Here is a 12935-nt window from a genome sequence, read left to right on the forward strand (position 1 = left end):
GTCGCTCGCCGTGGGCGAGCTCATCTTCCTTCTAGGCACTTGTGAGGGAGCCTGCTGGAACGCTGCTGAACTCCATTAAGATCCAGATGATTCTTGATTATTTCTTTGTGCCTCTCTCTTGATTGCTTTTTCTTTGAATCAGGATTGATTAAGATCCAGATCCGTGTTAATCCATGGTACAGGTTCGTACATGGAAAAATTGTTGTTAAGGAAAATGGATCTTTGTTAAAATCCATGGCTTATTTTGGTTCCAGAGCTTTGTCAAGAACTTGTGTATGGATATGATCCAGATCTTTTTACCAACGTACTTGGAATGCTTTATTGCCGATTTGGTTAGTGCTAGTTGTACAAGGACTGAAAGTTACAACGTTACAGATTCAGATTGGTTCATGGAAAAGCTAGCAGAGTTAGTTTTCTGCCCTATTTCCTCCATGTACTACAAGAAAATGAACTTGCTTTCTTTAGTTCTCTTGTTGGTAAATAACAAAAAAAACTATAAAATGAATGGTGGTTCTGTTACAGTTTTCTTTCTATTTTTATTCCATATGAAACAAGCGAATTCATCCGAAAATTCTGTAATATAAAAGGGACAAGGGGGTATGGTACGTAAAATGACAGGGGCTTGCTGACACCAAAAGAAAGTAGCCCAGGGTGTTTCTTGCAATGTGCTAAAAGAGTTTGCACGAATCTCAAAGCATATTGGACCACCAAGATAAGCCCGTGACGCCCACATGTATGTAGAGTTTGATTTCCGGATTATGCCACTATTTTTTGTGCTTTTCTTACTGTCATCTAGTTAGACATTGAACTTATTTCATATTAGAAAATATCATTTTGTGCGAAAAGGTAATATAATATGTTACTGGGAGAGGATTATGAGGAAATTTTCTCATAGCTTTTATCCATTAGAAAATTAGTCCCGGTCTTTCTCGCAATCTTGGGTCCGCCACTGGTTGGTGGCTTGTCCACAATTTACACAAAAGTTGTGCTGGCCATCCAACCACTGGATGTCTAAACTCTTTCAAATTATATGAGGTTTTGGAAGGCTAAACTAGCCTTCCAAAATGACCTTGTTTGCTATACAAAATGACATTGTTTTCGTTTCATCGTTCCCTTGTTTGATGGCGCACACGGAACACAACAATAACTCACACGAGCTCAACCTTCAAACTCAATATGTTGACGGATGTCGAAAACAAATCTACGAATGTTACTAATATTATGTTAAACGCATCGCCGTGCATAAACATGAGCATAATGATTTCGGTCCCGGCAAGTGAAGTCGTGCCCTCACGACTTTCGATCAGTGATATCACCCATGGAGAAGCGGCTTCTTCGTCTCACCCATCTCAACAATCTATCTTTTGTTACACAACTCCAGGTAGCCAAAATCATGCATGGGACGGAGGCAGGCATACACATTTATACTGTTTCACGTCTCATGCAGGATGGACAGCTTTTCGAATTCAGAAACACGAACAAACACACGACAACAGCAATGATCGTACTCATCTGTACCTCCTGCGATCGATCACAGAACCACGCCGACGATCTAGCTTGCCTTTTGTTCACCCGCCGCCGCTGCGATGGTCTCCGCTCCCTGCGGGAGGATCTTCTCCACTGCGGTGGGCCGCACGAGCGGCTGCGGGAGCCCGGGCAGCTCGGCGAGCGCCGCCGCAGACGGCACGCGCGCGTAGTAGATCCTGCAGTTGTCGCGCTCGGCCGCCGCAAGATCGGTCTCAATCTCCTTCCTGAGCCGCTTGGTCGCGTCCCGCACCGGCCCCGCCACCTTCCAGAGCGCGCCCTTGGCGACGTCCAGGGACTCCAGCCCCTGCCTGAGCCGCGCGATCGCCTCGCCCACACCGTCGCCGTCGCCCTTCTCGCGCAGCACCTTTGCCGACCGGAGGCACGCGTCGCCTCGGAAGTATGCCGCCTTCGCCTGCGCGTGCACCATCCACGCCTTGTCCATGTCGGGCGCCGTCGCCATGTACCCCTGCACGCGGTCGTAGTCCAGGCCCACCTGCTGCGCGACCTTGGCGCACAGCGCCAGCGGCTTGCCCCCGGCGACGGCGAGCTCGAAGTAGCACTCCAGCGCCTGCGCGAGCACCAGCACCTCGAACGCCGCCGTGCACGCGCCGGACACGTGCTTCAGCCGGTCGCCGCCGCCGGAGGCCCTGTCTCCTCCCGACGACGACCCCTCCGAGGCCGAGGCCCTCAGGAAGCCCGCCGCGTCGCAGAGCGCGGCGCACGCGCGCCGGATCCCGTCCGGCTCGCGCCTGTCCTCCTCCGCCGCCGCGCGGGTCTCCTCCACCGCCAGCGCGAACAGCGCCACCGCGCGCTCGCTCGACAGGGACGTGTACGTCCTGCGGAGCGAGAAAGGCCCGGCGTCGCGCCACGCGAGGCAGAGGTGCTTCCGGCCCGTCCGCGCGATCGCCGCGTCGAAGCGCGGCGCCACGGCGTCGAGCTCGCGGAGGTAGGCGCGGAGGCGTTCGGCGCGCACGCTGGGGGCCGTCTTCTTGTCCGAGTAGGACAGGACGAGGAGGTGGCGGCAGCGGACCAAGGGCCCCAGGTCGACGTCCTTCTCGAAAGCCGTCGTGCTCTGCTTCTCGCAGGACATGCAGTCCATCGGCGTCTTGACCGGCAGCGACAGCATCGTCATCGGCGCTGCCGCGCCGCGCCGGAACGGGGACTGCATGGCCGTCGTCGGCCGATCGTGCACCTTACGTAGATCGATGGATGGATCGATCGAGAGTTGTTGTGGACGCCGGCCGCGAGTAATCAGCTCTCCTTGGCTGGCTATGGATTACGATTCTGACGCAAGTAAAACTAGTAGTAGTACCGATTTTGCGAACAAGAAACTAGGACTGAGGTTTAGGTTTATGGAGGAGGAAAGGGGTTGGATTGGATTAATTGTAGGATCGGGGCGAAGGACTCGCGAGTAGGATTCGGTTTTGGAGGTTAAGACGGAGACGGAATTTACAAGCGATGCGGTCTAAAGTCTAAACTCGTTGATTTTATCTTGGCGGGGGCGCGCAGGGCCAGCCCATAAGCTAGTACAGCGGGACGCCCGCCCTGGGCCACCAAGAGACAGGCCCAGATAGTAATTCTACGTTGGGAACAACATAATAATTTTCTGATATTTAGACCTAAGTTACTAGTGAGGCACATTGCCTAGCAAAGCATGCTCTAGGTCTTAATGAAGGACGCCATGTGTGGCTTATTAGTCCTCCTGATGTTATTCCTATTCTTATAAACATCTTTGATCAATAAAGTTGAGCATGTTTTTTCCCAAAAAAAACTAGTGTAAATCTAGAAAAATAATTAAACGCGCCAAGTCTATTATGGTAAGAGCAGGCCCCAATCAAAAATCTTGTGTATTGGAGCAAAGCAAATTGATCGCAAGTCATTAGTCTCTCTTTGGTGGAAGTTCCCCTGGAAAGTAATAGTAACTAGTAAGTTTTTATTTTTAGTATCATGCATTTTTTTTAAAGCTAACATGGAAATTTGTGTGTACCAAAGGTATCCCGATGAGCCTAGCAAGTCAAGTTGTGTATGCAAGAAATATGGAGAATCCATAATATTATTATGATTGTTGGTGATTAATAATTTTATGTATCCACATATCCACTATATACGATGCATGCATTGTCGGATTATTATTGAACACACTGTAACTTGCAAGACACATCTAACCACGAAAAAACCAGTAAAAAGTCGAGCTAACGGTCTATTTTTTTTTTACATAATATTTGCTAGGGCATACCCAAGACCAAATTATTAAAGGTGTTTAGTCATTAATTTAGATGCCAAGAATAAGGATGCATTGCAATAAAATAATAATGCAATTAGTATTAGTAAAATTTAATATTTTATTAAAATTATAATTGTGTGATGAGGAAGGTATGATTATAAATATTGTACTACAATAAAATATGTTGTACAAAATTTTATTGTAAATTATATTTATTGAATTAGCCCTGCATCCTAAACTTATTTTGACCATTCCTACGGGGATGAGAAGCGTACCGTGATAATGCTTTATTAGGCCCGGCACACAGCCCAGCCCAAACAATGCCCAGGTATAATGTGTAGCGCCAAATTTTCTTCTCGATTACTAAAAAAGAATGAAACGATTCACATGAAATTTCTTTTCTTGTCGCAGTATTGATATGAACCAATCTTCTCCCTCAAGAAAAAAGGTATGCACCAATCTTCTTCGACCAAACTCTATCTAGTAAATAAAGTATACAAATATAAGTTTTCTTTAGTCATAAACACCTCCCAGTCTCAAGTGCAGCTAGTGGTACCACCCCTTTAGGTGCTACCGTGCTACCGTACAAAAAAACGTATTTTATACGTGTTAAAAAATTATACGAAAAAATGTGAGTGCTCATGAAGCATGTCCCTACAACATCCCAAAATTCCATATCCAAAATCGACATGGACACTGAGAAACAAAAAAGAGCTGTCCATGTCGATTTTGGATATGAAATTTTGTGACACCATGCTGATTTTCTCTTTTTTGTTTCTCAGTGTCCATGTCGATTTTGGATATGAAATTTTGGGATGTTGTAGGGACATGCTTCATGAGCACTCACATTTTTTCGTATAATTTTTTGACACGTATAAAATACATTTTTTTTATACGGTAGCACAGTAGCATGCAAAGGGGTGGTAGCACTAGATATGTTCTCCTGATGACTACATGCACGCAATTGCTTGCAGCGAGTACTGAAAGTAACAGTTACAGTCACGCCTTGGCTGAAGATATATCCACGAATTGAAGACTGGCATCATTTCCAAGTAAAACTGGATTCATTACATGCTACAGATTTCTTTCCTGATCAATAATGCCAGTTCTCGTGGTCTACTCTAGAAGTTCCAGGTGAACATGGCTAGAAAGTACTAGTACTTCGAAGTTGGCGCAACACAGAATCAGACTGAAATTGAAGAACGCATATAATTAGACAAACTCAACATCGACCAAGTTGAACAGACGAGCATATAATATAAGTAGCACTTCAGGAAATGCATGGAAATGACAAACCAAACTGGTTCTTACCCAAACTAAACAAAAATTTCCGTGACAGGGGGATGTTTCTCATGATTCCACTGTCATCAATAGTCTTTGCCGAGTCCTATCTAGCTTGATTAATGCTTTGCTTTCTTCTTAGGATGGGGTTTCCTTTTTGTTTTCGAGGACGCCTTGTTTGATGGTTGGTACTTGCTCCGCTTCTTCAGTTTCTCCTTCTTCTGCTTCTTCCACGCACTGTCTGGGTCTACAAAGTCTTCATCGCTGTCATCTTCAACAGGAGCAGATCCATCCTCGTCTGATTCAAGATCACTGTCCTTGTCTTCCTCTTCCTCATCTGAACTCAAGATCAAATCCTCAACCACATCCTCATCGGTAGGCAAATCATCATCGTCACGGGCTCGTTTCTTGTTCTTCTTCTTTGCAGTTCTGCAACAAAAAAGGAAGGAGGTAACAACATGTCTTCCACATACAACGAAAGCAACTAAAAAATAAGATAAAGGGTTAGAACATACTCAGTCTTCTTCTTTTCAGCCAACAAATTCTTACTGAAAGCCATAGTTTCTTCATTATCATCCTGTTGCTTCTGCACCTCTGATAGCCTCCGTGAAAAGGTAGAGGACTCAGCCCCCACAATAACGCTGGTATGGAAAGACATGAATTAGTAATGCCATTAATCAATATATGTATTCAGGAAATGTAGTGCATGAGTTCCTGTCACTCATACAAACTACTGAAGTATGGTGTGTGGTAAGAGGATAGAAGTCCCTCAATGATTATTATATATATTTACTGGTATTATGCACGGACTACCAGCCACGAAACTAACCTTGTCTCGTCCATAGCATCGATTCTGTTCTGTGCTCTCTGATGTAGAGTAGCAACATATCTTGAAAGAGGACTTGACTGTTCTTCCTTCTCAACCTATTGGGAAAGAATATTATATTGGGAAAAGTATATAAATAAAGTGCGCAGATAGCAAAGCCAACACAACAACTCGTACCTGTAGAAATGAATCTACAGCTGCATCATTTGGAGAAAATGTAATCCCTGCACGCTTTGGGCTTATGAACTCCACATTTGCCTCTACCTGGAACCAGAAATGATGATAGAAATGAGCAAACAAGTGTTGGATTAAGTATTATAGTAAAATGTTCTTTTACACATGCTTAGCAAACCTGATGAATAAGATCCTTCATCTCTTTTCGAAATCTCTCAGCCTTGATGGTTTTGCAAAAGTTCCGAAGTTGAACTAGTGGTAAAAATGACATTTCGAAGAAGGCAACAGAGTAGCTCCACTGGGCCAAGTGCTTAGCAAGCTCATCAACCACTGAGTAAATGCAAGCTTCCTGAAAGGCACGCGTCTTCACTATTTTCTTATCAACCTGCCAGAGAGGAATACCAGTTATATGCTTATTTTTTCAGAGGCATGTTCCCATAGAATTGCAATACAAGAAAATAAACCTGTTTAACATTGATCAGATTCACTGCTTTGCCGACACCACCATCTGGACGCCCTCTAAGTTCTTTCATTTCTAACATATCAAGCAGCAGGGACGACACCGGAATAAAGGTACCGGTGGCTTGAGCAATGCAATTAAGCATTTTTACACATCTAATGCGTACAGGGAAGTAGCGTGCACTTGGCACCAGACACGCTACTCCATGAATTATCTGGGTTAATGGATAAGCCAAAGGACGGAAATCTTCATGAGAACTACATCCACATACAACACTTGTCCAAAGCTCGAGGCAGAATATATATTGCCAATCATACACTTTTTGGTATGATTTCTGCACGGGAAGAACATAAGCTCACCATCAGTTAGCAACAGGAAAACATATGAGAAGATAACATTTGTATTTCCAAAATACAAGACAAAAAGTGCTTGGCAATACTAAGAAAAATAATACCTCCAGCTGTTTGTTTGTTGGTTTGTTTCTTTCTTTCTGTTTTTTATCCTTTGATGTCTTCAAAAAAATAAAAGAAGAGCCACAAAACTGTCAGATCATGAGTAATTAATGAAGTTCCAGCATATGACCATGAGACTTCAACAGACAAAATACCTTTGGTCCTCTTTCAGTAAGGGCACCTCTCAGGATAACTGCCAGTTGACGAATGAAAACAAAAGCATGTTGATAAGCACTTTTAGGGTCCACACTATACAATTCTTTGACACAATTCCCAAGAAATTGAATGTGCTGCAGTTTTGAACCGCTAATAGACTTGGACAATTTGCAGTTTACCAAATAAGCCTTGTAGATACCCTTGAGGCATGCGTCAAGGCAATCAGGACCTACTTGAATACACAAATCTCGAAGGAACAAAAACGAAACAAGAGGCATAGCACCACGACCTCTAGCCCAGCTATGCAACAGGGCCTACAATAGGAACATCCAGTTGAAAATAAATCATTGTCAGATGGACATCAGAGTAACGCAGAAAGCTACTTAAAGATGAAATGAGAAGCCAAAGCACACCTTAACATACTTCCTCAGGAGAGAAGGGAAGGCTGCCAGAAAAACAGCTGATGCTCTGACACGGTGAATAGTAAACGCTATCATTTGCTCATCAGTCATCTCAGTTATCATATGGAGTGCATTGGCAAGATATACCCTCATTAGATTACCATGCCTCTTCCATGGAGTGGTCACCATCAGCTCATTGATTTTCTCTTTCCTCCCTCCAGAGCTAGGGGCATGGAGTAATTGGCGAAGAATGTTATCCATGTTCTTTAAAACGAAGTGCATGACTTTATCCAGTACACTACCAGACATGACACTGAATTTTGGTGCTGAATTGTCCGCAGTGTCCTCACCATAATGGCAGGCTCTCCTGAAGGCTTGCAGAATAGACCGGATAGAACCTATCTTCCCATCTTCTGCACCATCGCACCAGGAATCAACCATTTCCATCGTAATAGGTTTAACACTTTCTTTTGGTTCCTCCTTAGGGACAGACCTAGGTTCCTCATCACTTTCTTGGTCATCCTAAACAAAGAAAGCAATCCAGGTCATATAATCTTCTAGAGCGAGAAAGGAAAATTACTACAAGGAAAAAGTTTGCAACTCATCTTACATCGATGTCATCTTCATTGAAGCCCAGGAGATCTTGATCACACTCTTCTAGATATTTAAAGAATTCAGGATCCTGCAAAAAAAGATTTCGATAAGTTTCATAAGCAATCAAGAGCAACAAAACAGCACAGAGAATAAAATTAGAATTTACAAAAATAGGAAAGAAACAAACAACTAACTGAAAAAAAAAAACAGAATTGAGCTCCTGGCCGTGGCTGTTAGATGTGTAAACCACTGTCCATAAAGGATATGACTTCAAAAAAGAATTGGGCAACCAGAGCACAAAAAGGTAGCCAAAACCCATCAAATAATTATGGACGGATTCTCATACCCATCAATCACAGATTCAGTAACAACAAAAATCAATAAACTGGGAAGCCGTTTTAGCGAACAAGACTATTCAAAAGTTAAACCAACACCACATTCTTCGGTGAAAAGGGGCCTTTGAGAGTCTCAAAGCAAAAAAATTGGAATTTAATTCAGTAGAAACTAATTCTATTTCAGCATGGATGTGCCTACGCATATGGTTTTAGATTCACCAGTACCAACAGTACAGTGCAGCTGATGGCAGTGAACCTTAGCATTCAACACTGAAATGGGAAGTAGAACACCCCTATTGGTGCAGAACATGACAAATTATATTTCCTATCTCAAAATGTCAACTCTGCAAATCAGCTATTGTACGCTTGCATTGTGCTTAAAATTTACATTACTTAGAATGGTCACTGCGATTTGGAGTTCATTTATCGTCATTCTTTTAAGGTGCCAGACTACCAGTGATAAGAATGCCTAAGCATCTCTTATTCAGAAGTTCCATGCATATGAGCAAAAGACTGGTTGCCGTATTTTCTCCACTAGTTTATTTACACCCAGCAGATTGCAACCTGTTTCCGAAAACACCAATGCTAATAAGTGCAGCCCGGGGAAGGAAGAAGGCAGCCCTCCTAGTTCTACATCCCACTAAGAAAACTTGTAAGGTTGCAGGAGGGACTTACAGCCTGAATTAGACGTGTCCAACTCACATACAGAGAAGTCCACGACTCAAACCTAGCACTGAATTGCTAAACCAGGCATCCAGAAAAGGAGCCCAAATTTTGCTAAATAAACCTTATGGGGGCATTGCATATGATTCAGAACATGTACTTTACTCAGCTATATGAATACCCACTTAGTAAGCTAATTATAGGTACTAGTGACCGATTGCAAAATCAGACTCCACTGGAGGACGGCGCAGAAACCAGAAGATGGTACTGACAGGAGACGAACCTTTTCCTGCAGCCTCTTGAGTTGGTCCACGTGCTGCTGGGCCTTCTTCTTAGAGCTTCCCTTCACGTCTTCCTCTTCCTCGTCCGCTTCCTCTCCGTCCTCCCAATCATCGTCGTCCGAGACGGGCAAGTCCACTGTACCCCGCAGAGCCACAAGAAGCGAGCAGCGAGTCAGAAACGGGGAGTAGAAAGCAGAGAATAGGAACGAGAAGCGGTGGGAACCGCACCGTATTCGTCGGAGTCCGACATGGCGAGCGTCGAGCGGCGGCGGCGCGGGTGCCCTAGTTGAGGTGGGGAGAGGAGGCGGCGGTGCTGGTTGGCGAAACAAAAGAGGGAGAGGGACACAGAGACGGCGGGTTCGTTTGGCTGAAGGGTTCAGTCGTGGGCTCGGCCCATCAAAGTTTTTTCTTCGCTCGCTGTGTCTTTTTTTATGGAATCAATGCATTGCATTAAACAGTAGGCAAAGCAAGATCGCTTGCCACTAAGTTCAGTTACAAACGGAGCTAGTCCGTCACTCGGTTCCACCAGCCATCCCGGCCCCCTTGGCTGCCAGGGCGTGGCCAACATGATTAGAGCATCTCTAGTAGAGCCCTTATTCTTCCGAACCGAAAAAACTGAGTTTAGTCTCCCGAAAAACTAAAAGCGAGCGATTTTTAGCGTGGCGCAGAACAGCACCCGTATTCAGAACCGAAAAACGTCGATTTCAAAAATTGCCGGCAAAGTGATCATCGCAAACAAGCAGTAGAACTGAAATTCAAACATATTTAAGCATAGTTCGGGTTGCTACGATCGATAGATACATTGCATTTGAGGTGGTCGTCGGCGACCACCTCCAAAACTAACTAATTTCGCCGGCGGCGAGCTACTATACGCGCCGCGGCAGACTACGCCGTCGGCGGCCTACTCGGAGTCGAGGTCGACGACCTCCTGCTTCACGCGGCGGACGGCCGCCTCCTTCTGCGCGGCCTCGTACTCCCGCACGGCACTGACGGCTTCCGCTTCCTCGCGGCGAAAGCGCGCGCGCGCCTCGGCGGCGGAGATGACGGACACCTGCTGCACCGCCGTCGCCTCCTCGTCGTCGTTGAGGACGAAGTCCCCGGACTGCAGCTGGAGGGTGCGCACCGGAGGCACCTCCTCCTCCTCCTCCTCCTCGTCGTCGCTTCTGTCGGAGGCGGGCCGCCACAGCGCACGGCCGGACGCGGCCGAGGATGACCCCTCGCCGCTATTTGCATAGAGCGCGAGCTTCCCCGGCGGCGTCAGACCCCAGTTGGTCCAGCGCCGCGCGCTCCGCTTCCGAGTGCCTTCGCTGCGGTTCCATTTGCGCCGCTCGGCCTCCGACTGGAAGACGGGGGGGCGCGGCGGATTGTTGCTCCCGCCAATCCGCACGCGTCCCCTACCTCTGCTGTTCGCCCCGGCCATGCGGTCGCGGTGGTGGTGGAAAGAGAGGAGAAGCGGCGGCGGCGGCTCCGCGGTTGCTCGCCGGAATTCCAACCGTGCGCGCGGCGGAGGGGGCTTTGGCGGCGGAGGGAGTAGGGTTTTGGAACGCAACTCCCCTCCGCGGCCTGTAGATATACGGGTCGACGGTCTAGTTTCTCGGGCCCCCGAACTTCCGATACGGGCCGGCCCACCGATTCGGGTGCTGTTCTGCGCCACTTTCGGCCCGAACCCGTAAATCCGTCGGAAAAATTCAGTTCCGGCGGGATTTACGGGCTCTGTTAGAGATGCTCTTACAGATTCTAGGCCTTAGTTCGCTCGATGACCATTCCAACGCAGGACAGATCAGTTCTGTTGTTGTCTTTCCAGGCACACTCTCCCCATGCCAAACGCTTGTGCGATTTTGAGAGCATGTTCAGCCGCCAACACCTCTGCATGAAGAGCGTTCTGAAGATTGGGAATAAACCCAGCGAAGCAGGCGATCACATCTCCGTCTGCATCCCGAAGCACTGCACCCCAGCCTCCCGACAGCTTATTTGGTTTGAAGGAGCCGTCAATGTTGACCTTGATCCAGTCATCTTCAGACGCCACCCACCTCTTTAGGACAACTTCAGTATTAGTTTTAGCATTTGAGAGTCCACGCAAGATCCTCACTAGTCCTTCCCCGCTTTCCTTCTCTCACACTGTTTCTTTCACACCACCAACACTAAAGGAGAGTGGCAATGGTGGCGATTTTTTCAGGTCTGAAACTCAACAGCGCTTCGATAGTCTCAAAGGCAGTGATTGATACGTCTCCAACGTATCCATAATTTCTGATGTTCCATGCTTGTTTTATGACAATACTTACATGTTTTGCTTGCACTTTATAATGTTTTTATGCGTTTTCCGGAACTAACCTATTAACAAGATGCCACAGTGCCAGTTCCTGTTTTCTGCTGTTTTTTGTTCCAGAAAGGCTGTTCGGGCAATATTCTCGGAATTGGACGAAATCAACGCCAAAGATCTTATTTTTCCCGAGAGGCTCCAGAACACCGAAGGGGAGTCAGAGGGGAGGCCTGGGGCCCCCACACCATAGGGTCGCGCGGGCCAGCCCCTGGCCGCGCCGGCCTATGGGGAGGGCACCCTGTTGTTCCTCCTGCGCCGCATCTTCGCCTATATAAGCCCTTTCGACCTAAAAACTCGATACCAATTGACGAAACTCCAGAAAGACTCCAGGGGCGCCGCCGCCATCGCGAAACTCCAATTCGGGGGACAGAAGTCTCTGTTCCGGCACCCTGCCGGGACGGGGAAGTGCCCCCGGAAGCCATCTCCATCGACGCCACCGCCTCCATCATGCTCCGTTAGTAGTTCCCCCATGGACTACGGGTTCTAGCAGTAGCTAGTTGGTATTCTCTCCTCTATGTACTTCAATACAATGATCTCATGAGCTGCCTTACATGATTGAGATCCATCTGATGTAATCGGTGTTGTGTTTGTTGGGATCCGATGGATGATACATTATGATTAGTCTATCTATAAAGTTTGTGAAGTTATTGTTGCTGCAATCTTGTTATGCTTAATGCTTGTCACTAGGGCCCGAGTGGCATGATCTTAGATTTAAGCTCTATAATTATTGCTTAGATTGTATCTACAAGTTGTATGCACATGTCACTGTCCGGAACCAAAGGCCCCGAAGTGACAGAAATCGGGACAACCGGAGGGGAAGGTGGTGATGTGAGGATCACATGTTTTCACGGAGTGTTAATGCTTTGCTCCGGTACTCTATTAAAAGGAGTACCTTAATATCCAGTATATTCCCTAGAGGCCCGGCTGCCACCGGCTGGTAGGACAAAAGATGTTGTGCAAGTTTCTCATTGCGAGCACGTACGACTATATATGGAAAACATGCCTACATGATTAATGAATTGATGTTCTTTCTTAATGCTTTATCAATCCTATCAATTGCCCAACTGTAATTTGTTCACCCAACACTTGTCACTTGTTATTGGAGAGTTGCCACTAGTGTAGATCGCTGGGAACCCCGGTCCATCTCTCATCATCATATACTCGTTCTATATGTCATTGGAAGTAGTATCAACTATTTTCTGGTGCCATTGCCTCTGTGTTACTGTTACCGCTACTGTGTT

General features: G+C 46.5%; 2 protein-coding genes across 3 annotated transcripts; both read right to left on the minus strand.

The window, feature by feature from the left end:
- Positions 1-1552: 1552 nt before the first annotated feature.
- Positions 1553-2695, minus strand: LOC127333363 (vacuolar-sorting protein BRO1-like). The gene has a single exon (XM_051359757.1). It carries the CDS (start codon positions 2693-2695, stop codon positions 1553-1555), a length of 1143 nt encoding a protein of 380 aa, XP_051215717.1.
- Positions 2696-4770: 2075 nt separating this feature from the next.
- On the minus strand, positions 4771-9757 carry LOC127302151 (nucleolar complex protein 2 homolog). Of its 2 annotated transcripts, XR_007852690.1 has the most exons (13): positions 9603-9757; positions 9377-9510; positions 8112-8183; positions 7514-8023; positions 7100-7414; positions 6947-7003; positions 6497-6826; positions 6211-6417; positions 6036-6122; positions 5862-5956; positions 5548-5673; positions 5063-5461; positions 4771-4940 (listed from the first exon to the last, which is right to left on the minus strand). XR_007852690.1 is itself a non-coding variant. In XM_051332549.1 (12 exons), exons 1-12 carry the CDS (start codon positions 9622-9624, stop codon positions 5152-5154), a joined length of 2265 nt encoding a protein of 754 aa, XP_051188509.1. In that variant the 5' UTR covers positions 9625-9757; the 3' UTR covers positions 4942-5151. The 2 variants fall into 2 exon arrangements, 1 of the variants encoding a protein (XP_051188509.1); XM_051332549.1 differs by lacking the exon at positions 4771-4940 and having other exon boundaries at positions 4942-5461.
- Positions 9758-12935: the final 3178 nt, after the last annotated feature.

Source organism: Lolium perenne, chromosome 1, assembly GCF_019359855.2.
Source record: "Lolium perenne isolate Kyuss_39 chromosome 1, Kyuss_2.0, whole genome shotgun sequence".
Classification (NCBI taxonomy): domain Eukaryota; kingdom Viridiplantae; phylum Streptophyta; class Magnoliopsida; order Poales; family Poaceae; genus Lolium; species Lolium perenne.

Bases quoted from the DNA above. Each gene is read 5' to 3' on its own strand.
- LOC127302151 (XM_051332549.1), bottom strand. From the start codon at position 9,624: ATGTCGGACTCCGACGAATACG. The intron at 8,184-9,376 runs GTTCGTCTCCTG...CTTTTTTTGCAG, and splicing joins TCAAGAGGCTGCAGGAAAAG to GATCCTGAATTCTTTAAATA. The intron at 6,827-6,946 runs GTATTATTTTTC...CTTCCCGTGCAG, and splicing joins CAACAAACAAACAGCTGGAG to AAATCATACCAAAAAGTGTA.
- LOC127333363 (XM_051359757.1), bottom strand. From the start codon at position 2,695: ATGCAGTCCCCGTTCCGGCGCGGCGCGGCAGCGCCGATGACGATGCTG.